At 41.6% G+C, this 9,067-nt stretch overlaps 1 protein-coding gene across 1 annotated transcript in view; it reads left to right on the forward strand.

Annotated features, from left to right (window-relative positions):
• Positions 1 to 1,433, forward strand: part of ANKRD60 (ankyrin repeat domain 60) — a 64,030-nt gene extending 62,597 nt beyond the window's left edge. The window contains exon 4 of the mRNA XM_069651075.1: positions 423 to 1,433. Within this exon, the coding sequence (XP_069507176.1) occupies positions 423 to 811 (389 nt within the window). The 3' untranslated portion in view covers positions 812 to 1,433. The remainder of the gene's footprint in view (positions 1 to 422) is intronic.
• Positions 1,434 to 9,067: the final 7,634 nt, after the last annotated feature.

The following is a 9,067-nucleotide window of genomic DNA, read 5'->3' on the forward strand; positions in this document are numbered from 1 at the left end:
TTGCATAATATGAAGCCTCCTGTCTTGACATAGAATCTAAATGATGTTTGTCAGTGCTTATTTGTATGGTCACAGATAAAACCGTTTTTTCCAGTTGTTTCCACCACAGAAATACACCCACAGATATAACTTTTACACTACGTCACAAGCCGCAATAGGCACATTAATGCGACAAAAATGCAACACCAGTTCCGTGACAAAAATGTGTTTTGCTATCTCTCCAAGCGTTTCTGATATCCCTGAAATGCTCAAAGCTGGTGTTTCAATTCCGTGTTTTCCAGGGGGGTGTTTGGCTGTTGGGTAGCGCTGTCTTAGTTGTGGCCCGGAGGAACTTCATATATTCAATGTGTACATACTAGGTAAGAAGGTTTGAATCTGTAATAAATACTTGGTTTACATTGTCTGTGTTTGAATTATCACAGGTGCCGATGTATGTGCGAAAACCAAGCTTGGTACAAGCGCCCTCCATGTTGCCGCCTCCATGGGACAGTCAGACTGCCTCGAGGAGCTCCTTGCCCACGGTGCACAGATTGGCGATGTTGATGGAAAGGGACGGACAGCTCTGGACCTGGCACACCTGTGGGGCCACAAGACGAGTGAACGCAGATTGTTTCTTTTCAAGTGGCGCCAAAGAGCAGCAGGCGTCAAAGTGAAGATGCACCTTGATGAATCTGAACTTTTTGCACACCAGAAGTTCGACTCCAAACTGAAGACCTGGCGGTCCGGGACACACGCCAAGCGTTACATGGCCAACCTTCTGAAAAAGGGCGAATTTCAGGGTTCTAGTTTCAGTGCTTCGAAAAATAATTAACGTTCCAAATCTGGTCTCTGTAAGCATTTCAAGCTCGCCCAAGTTACAGGGCCAAATTGGACCAGGCAATAGCCCCGGACCAGGGCCGGCCCTAGGATTTGCGTGGTCCTGGGTACCATAAGATATGTAGGGGCGAGGCTGGTTTATTTGAATATTCAGTGACATTACAGAATGAGTCTGTGGTACTCGATGTGCTCATGTAAAGTTTCATAGAAAGAAGTTAACAGTAAGCAGAGAGACAATTCAACTATGATGTCCAGTTTATGAATTGTCACGGTTAGCAATTGTATGTCTTCTAATATCAGGAGGAAGGCTTTCTTTGGAGCAGCAGACCATCTGAGCTAAATCTATTCTAGAGACTTCGAAATTTGACAAACAAGGAAAGGTGAAAAAATGCTTTGCCCAGGAGTACACACTTTGGTTAACTGGAAAAGCTAGAGTTGAGATCAGTCTGGAACTCGGGCGCATGCGCGAGCACATACACATCCATCTAGCTGCGATACTCTATTCTACAGGACCTTTTGTAACATTGCTTTGATAACGCCAACTCACTTTGGAAACCAGTGGAAAGAATTGTGATTGTGTTCTGGTAACTGAAGTAAACTGTTGTCGGTTGATGATTATTTTTGTGAGGATTACTTGAAATGAATCTCCAAGCAATGCTTTTATCAATTTAAGCTACATACCTGCAAAATGTCTCCTTGTGTGACTGCGGGTTTCAAGGATGTCGGGGTGGGGATTGAGCCTGGTGCGGACAGGGCATAGCATAGTGTGATCAAAGTGCACCCTATTTACCGGCACGACTGTGCGGCAATGAGAGTAAGCAGTTTTAAAGGTCTTCATATGTTAACAAAGTCAGCAAGGCTCAAGGCTTAAAAAACGTGTGTGTGTGTGTGGGGGGGGCGGGGAATTATTGATATACATACAGGAAATGAACAGATCTTCTATACAGGAAGTGAACAGATCTTAAAGTGAAAACTGAAATTCAATTGGCCCTTCTTAGTAGAAGCAAGTGCACAGGACAAATGAGCATTGGCCTTTCAAAAAATCCATCCCCACCCGAACAACCAAAGAGAGAAGATTTTCCTACAATGAAAAGGTGCGTAACTTCTGATCCCAACCATCTATATTGAAATATTCCCTGCAAAGCAAAAACCCAAATACAAGACATGCTCTGATGACAGTTTCATGCGCTCTTGCCCTGAGAATGTGACAGCGTGGGATCAAATGCCAGTGGCCGTGGCCGAACAGATCAACAAAAACTAATATTTTTGTAATAATGTCAGCATCAAAATAATCCAAAGGGCTGATGGCATCCAACCTCTGGAACAAGTGGGTGGGCACCGGCCACTCACGTGGACCCTCGACTTATGCTCAGGGCCAGGTCCAGGGAAAACCAGCTCTCCAGTCCCCAGGCCAGCAATCTCTCTTTCCACAACCATACCTAACGATAATGTAATGACTACATGTTCTGAACTCTTTTTTTTTGTCTTTTTTCCCCCTTCCTCATCCCCATGTTTGACTTTCAGCAGCACTCTATTTTATAAAGGTGACTTGAAAAGTTCATACATTATATTAAAGTACTTGGACACAAATATAAATATTTAAAGAAATATGCTGAACAAAAAGAGTATGATTGTGGAGTTAGTTTCTCCCATCTTGAATGGAAGACCAAATACCAGAATGCACTTCAGTAAAAGGCAAAAAAATTGCCAGCAGGGTATTTAATGTACTTTCAAGACTTATATTCAGAACAATGTGAAATAATAACCTGGTTGTTTTTCATGGCTTAGCAAAGGCGTGCTTCATAAAGGATGAACACATGAATTTCAACAAAAAGTGCTTTTTTCTGTGTCAAGTAAGTACACATGAACATTAGGGAGATATTGTAAAATGATTCTTAATTGTCTTTGAGGGCATTTATTAAGTTGGCTGACTGGTGATTTGTGTGTGTTTTCAGACCTCAACCAAAACGTTAAGAATAACTTATCCAAAACAATGGCTGCTTAAAAGAACTCTCACTTAGTAACAGCTGCCACTTTAAATGCTCCTCAAACCAAAGAGAGTGATGTGTTGTATTTGCAAGGCCTCAGTCAGACCTGCCATGCATCATCTGATGGGCCTGGGCTGCCAGCGTGGGAGGGGCCTATGACGTGGGAGGGGCGTGGCTAGGAATTAGCTTCTCATTTTTTCTTTTGTCAAGAAAAGGTCCAATAGCCATAGTAACATATTATTTATTGTTGTATTGTAAAGACTTGTAACCGTTGGGATGATCTGTAAAAAGTGTAATGTATATGTTGTAATGTTAAACATATATTAATAGGGGAATCGTGCCAGCCTGTGGAGCAGCTGCATCTATTGGCTTTGCCAGTGCTTGTTTGTTTTCTTTGGCTGCCAGTTAGAGTGGGGAACAAGAGTGACACTCTGCATCAGGGTCGGACTGGGAGAATTAAATCTGCCCAGGCACCAATGTAAAAGTGGCCCACAATCACACAATATAATTAATTACTATCCAGAAAAGACTGTGTGTACTATCCAAGGAGGGTGGAGGGAAGGGGGAGGGGTGTCAAATATGTTTCAAACGGTGCATTTGAAAACATATTTGCTTAGCAGCATTGGCTAAAACTAGTGTATTAACTTATGAAACTGGACCTCCCTGGCCCAAAAAGTTGACCATACTGTCAAAAAAATAAATAACTGGCCATCCTAGAATCATGGGCTGGCCCCTCGGGCATTGCACTATTGCGCTATAGGCCAGTCCGAGCCTGCTCTGCATCCCTTTATATCGTAGTTTATTTGTTATTTTACAAAAAGGTGTCTAGCTTTTAATCGCTGTGTCTAGCTGTGGCCTGTGCATTTTTCCATTGCTAGTGTTCACTTCATGAAGCAGAGCGACTGCGCATCGGATTTGTATGTAGCAGAATTGTGCTCGTCACACTGTACCCACCCGAGTGCAGCACGGTGTCCAGTCAAAGCGTCGCATGAAAAGGACCGAAATACAATTGGTTCTAGTCAAAAGGACCTAAAACAAAAAAATCGAATGCTTTTTTAAAAATCATTTTTTTTTTTTGCTTGGTATAGATAAAATGTGTTGTTTTTGGCCCAAAAAACGGGGGCTTGGCGGGGACCCCCCCCGCCACCCAAAAAAAAAAATACCTTCGATTTTTTTGTTTTGTTTTAGGCCCTTTTGACTCAAACCAATTGTATTTCGGTCCTTTTGATTCAACCTCTTCACCTATAACCGTGCACAACATTGAAAGCACAACATGTAATACAAATACATTGTATGATAAATACAGAGTGTTTGCTCTACCCCAAATGATACCTCCAGTAAATATAACCAAAATAATATTGTCAACATTATGAGAAATGCTAATGTATATACTGACTTAAACATTACTCTGCTTAATACTCGATCATTACCTAAACACTGCACAGATCTGCATGATTACATTCAAGAGTATCAGCCAGACATTATGTGCCTTACGGAGACATGGCTTACAGAAGCTCTTGGACCGACTATAGAACAGGTAACCCCTCCTGGTTACGTGTTCTTAGGGAAGCATAGAGAGAATAATATTGGGGGCGGAGTAGCCATAATATGTAAAAAGCAGTTGGGGTTTTGTGAGGTCAAAATAGAGTGCACTGGATGTGATATCATCCATGTGAAACTGACCACAAACCCTAATTATAGCTTAAATTTGGTCTTACTATATCGTCCGCCAGGAGAAGTATGTGAATTCAATGATGATTTAGTTAAGTTGATAGCACCCATGCTGACCACAAATTCAGGGTTGGTAATATTGGGTGACTTCAATTTATAGAAAAATGATAAAGCAGATAAGAAAGCACTCCTCCTGGAAAAAATGATGAGTACTCATATTACCTATCACAATACAGAACCAACGCATAATAAGGGACATATCCTTGATTGGGTTGGAGGGAGAAATGTCCAATTTAGGCCTATCTCTTCCCTTCAATGTATTTGGTTGGATCATTGCTTCTTGACATGACGCCTTGGATTACCAGTTAAATCCATAAGAGTGCATGCTAAAGCACATAAGGTCAAGTCACGGAATTTTAAGAACATCACGTCTGATATTTTAACATCCAGTATGACATTACTGTTAAGTAAAACAGACGATTTGGATGATCCCGAGCGACTTATAAAAGTTTATAACATTGTCATGTTAGAAATGTTGGATAAACATGCACCTATGAAAGATAAAACAGTTAAAGATCTGCCCAATTGCCATAAGTGGTTTTCACCCGCTCTAGCTGAACTTAAAATCACTAAGAGGCAAGCCTAACACACCTGGCAAAAAAACAAAACAAATGATAATTTATTGGCTTGGAAACACATTGAAAAGCGCTATAGAGTGAGGACTACAGAGGCTAAGAAATCCTTCTGTGACGCTCAAATAAACCAAGCCGGAGATAAAACAAAGGAACTATTTCGCCTTTTCAGGGTATGGGAAATACCTACTGTCTGTAATCCCTCGATCAAACCTACTATAGACGACTGTAGTAGAGTTGAGAAAGCTTTCGCAGACAAATTGTCAAAGGCACAAAAGAAAATTGAACAGGAAATACTCACTTCCCCTTTGCCCAATCCTCTGCCAATACCTAAAATACCTAACACAGGTAACCCTATTAGTACTTCAGGTAATTTTAACTTCGTAGAACCAAACTTAGCTGAAACATTGAAGCTATTGAAAGATATGCGTCCCACAAATTGCCCAGGGGAAATCTTTCCCTCAAAATACATATTGGAGCACCAAGAGCTGTTTGCTCCTTTTCTCTGTCAGTTTATAAAGTCTTCCTTTCGCATAGGTTCCATTCCTCATTCCATTAAGAATGTAGCGGTTACCCCCCTGATAAAAAAAAGCCAGGCCTGGATCCATTAAATGCAGCCAACCTAAGACCGATCACAAATACACTATTCTTCCTTAAACTTATTGATAAGGCAGCGACTACACAGCTACAATCCCATGTACTTAACTCTGGCATATTACATGTGAAGCAATCGGGGTTTTGAAGCTTTCATGGAACGGAGACCGCTCTATTGGATCTCCAAACATATATGTTGGGTAAACTGGAACATAGCAAGTCGGGGTTGCTGATGTTATTAGATCTTTCGGCAGCCTTCGACTTGCTGGACCATAAAATCTTGCTCAACACAATGGCTTCGGTGGGTGGACTTTCTAAAAATGCTATTTCTTGGCTTAGATCTTTTTTGGAGGGTCGCCAGTCTCGTGTCCATTGGGGTAACTGCGCTTCTGAGCCACAGATTATCACATGTGGAGTCCCTCAGGGGGCATGTCTCTCCCCCCTGTTGTTCAATATATACATTCTTCCGTTATGTATTGAGTTGGAATCCCTTGGGATCTTCTGCTGTAATTATGCAGATGACTTCCAACTAGTACTGAATATAACCGGGAACTATGAGGCTGATCAACAGATGGTAGCCGAAGCATACGACATCATAAAACAATTGATGTCAACTAATTGGCTCTGTTTGAATGCTGCTAAAACTGAGCTGATGCTTTTCGGCTCCCAGCATGCCCAAGCCAAACTTAGCCAAGACTATAACTGCTTCATGATAGAAGGTGCCAAAATTAAAACCGTGAAGAAAGTTAAGACCCTAGGTACATATATGGAGGAGAGTCTCGATAGTGAGGCACATTTCACAGCCATCTCTACCAATGTCAACTACCATCTAAAGGTACTTAGACAAGTAGCCACGTTCATATCGGTAGAAAATCGCATAAAACTCCTAAGAGCAATAATATTGCCTCGCATGGATTATTGTAATGCACTGTTGGGGGGAGCTAACAAGGCTGACATTCAACAGCTACAGAAGGTACAAAATGCAGCTGTCAGAATCATCCTCCAGGTGAAAAGCTCAGAACCCACCAGTGTGGCTAGAAGAAAACTTCATTGGCTTCCAGTGGCATCCCAGATCCAATTCAAAATACTTACTATGTGCCATAAGTGTATTTTTGGAAACGCTCCTGCATATTTGAAGGAGAAGATCAACGCTTATCAACCAACAAGAAGCTTACGCTCTTCGGCTGGATCTTTGTTTATCTTACCCCGGATAAAAATATCTTGTGGTCTGGGACTAGCCTTTGGTGTCCAAGGCGCGCAAGCCTGAAATTCTCTACCGACACAGATGCGCAAGATTGAGAATCATCTTGTTTTTCGTAAACAGTTGAAGACAATCCTGTTTAAATACCTTAGCCCTGCCTTCTGCTACTTCTATCCCTCGGTGCCTGGATGCCTGCAGGCTTTGGCTCCTTATAAGTGTAATTAACTTAACATAACATAACAATACATTAATCAAGAAATAAACTGTAGCATTCTGTCCCAAGAAATACTGAAACCTATCCGGATTAACACGATGCTAAAACAAATGAAAGTTCTCCTGAAGAAGGACACTATGCAGTGCGGGGAACTGCAGACCGAAACACATGTTGGTTAATGAAGGCATCTTCCTATCAAGCTAACATACTGTCTGATTGCTTTTCTTGAACAACCAATATGCCATTTTTTTCACCTGGCAAAGAGAGCATTCCCTGCCTTCATTTTGATCACTACAGAGGCACAAGGAGCAACACACTTTACTTACTTCAAAAGCACGAGAAATGTACATTGTGTTTTGAGTGCACCTAGAGGTTGATTGCATGCAAGAACTATACAGTTTGAAATAACAAGTTTACATTTTTGTAGTTTAGAAATTGTTACTAACAGAATCGCGTGGCCTCTCTGGCACCTAGAACTCTTTAGTTTGTTTGTCCAATCCCTTGGAGTAGCAAGTTTAGGACCTTCTATGTAAGACACACCATTCTGAAGTAGATCTAGGAGCTGCAAGGCCATTCTATCCAGATATATCACTGGCAGAAGACATGATATTTGTGACCAAGGCAACCAAGGTTGGCAGTAGCATGCTTCCCTGCTATTAGGGGAGAGAAGTGGAATTTGGAAGGCCAGAATATCCCCAGTCTATTCTCCTTTGAGTGCAACGGTCGGATTGAAAAGATTATAGGCAGTCAATGAAGAGAGATAGTGAGCTGCCTTTAAAATGTTCTTAATCTGTCATTACAAATCAAGTCATTTTTAGATTAAGCAGACCAAAGCTGTAGTAGCAATTTCCAGTGTTGTCATGGTGTGAGAAGAGTATGAACCTTCACCGAAAATAGACCACGCTCTGCCTTCAAGATGTCATGTTTCAAAGAGAGCCAGTCCATCCATGCCCTACACTCCTGCGATAATGCTTTACGTGCCCTCAACAGATGCAACATGTAGGTAGATAAAGCTGGATGTCATTGGCATACTGGCACACTGTGATGCTCATCCTGGTGATATAACCATTTTATCGTTCCAGGTAAGGATTAAATAAGAAATCACTGGCTGGAAATCAGAAGGCCACTGCAAGGCATGGGTTCAGAGTTCAACCTGTCATCACCAACACTTTGGTAACTGGAAGAGATAAAAAAGTGCCAGTCAGTATTGGTGCTGCTCAGAAAGAAACGCACAAAATTTCAGGAGGTTAATAAGTGCCCCTTTGCCGAGCATGTCAAATGCCACTGAGATAATCAAGCAAGACTAGCAAGCAAATGCCAAAGGCATTAAACAGAGCCATTGAGCACCCGAAGAGTGCTAGGTTTATTGCCGCAAAGAAGAGTGCGACCTATTCAAGGAATGGGGTTCCTGGGAACCAACTTGTCTAGTATCCCGGCCCTGAGGTGTGTTAGGGATTTTATAATATAAATCAGGCCTCCAATAAATAAAATGAGAAAGGCCTTCCTGGCAAGAGCAGGAACAGTGACCTGCATCGACTCTGGCATTTACTGAAGGTTCCTGTTCTTGCTTGCTGTCGCAATCAAAAGGACACTCGTCCGACTGTGCAGTTGCTCATTATCATGTCCAAAGAAGAATGCCATTACGTTTTGTCTTTCAGCCATCATGCAACTAGCAGAAAGTGTATTGGAATTGTATTTGCTCTTGAAAATCAACATTTAATAGGAGTACGTCAATTAATATTGGTAAAACATAGTTCTGCCGTGTTTGAATCCCTGAGTGCAAAATATCAAGCACAGAATATTACACATTTGGAGTGCATAAAGAAATAGTAAGATGATACAGGGCAGAGTGCATCTTAAGCAGAGAAAAATGTATTTGCATTAAGTGACTGTCTTTCTCTAGAGTGTCAAACTAATGCATTAAAATTGTAAGCCATACCTCAGTATTTAG

The sequence above is a fragment of the Ambystoma mexicanum genome, chromosome 3p (assembly GCF_040938575.1).
Source record: "Ambystoma mexicanum isolate Mex_15411 chromosome 3p, UKY_AmexF1_1, whole genome shotgun sequence".
Classification (NCBI taxonomy): Eukaryota; Metazoa; Chordata; class Amphibia; order Caudata; family Ambystomatidae; genus Ambystoma; species Ambystoma mexicanum.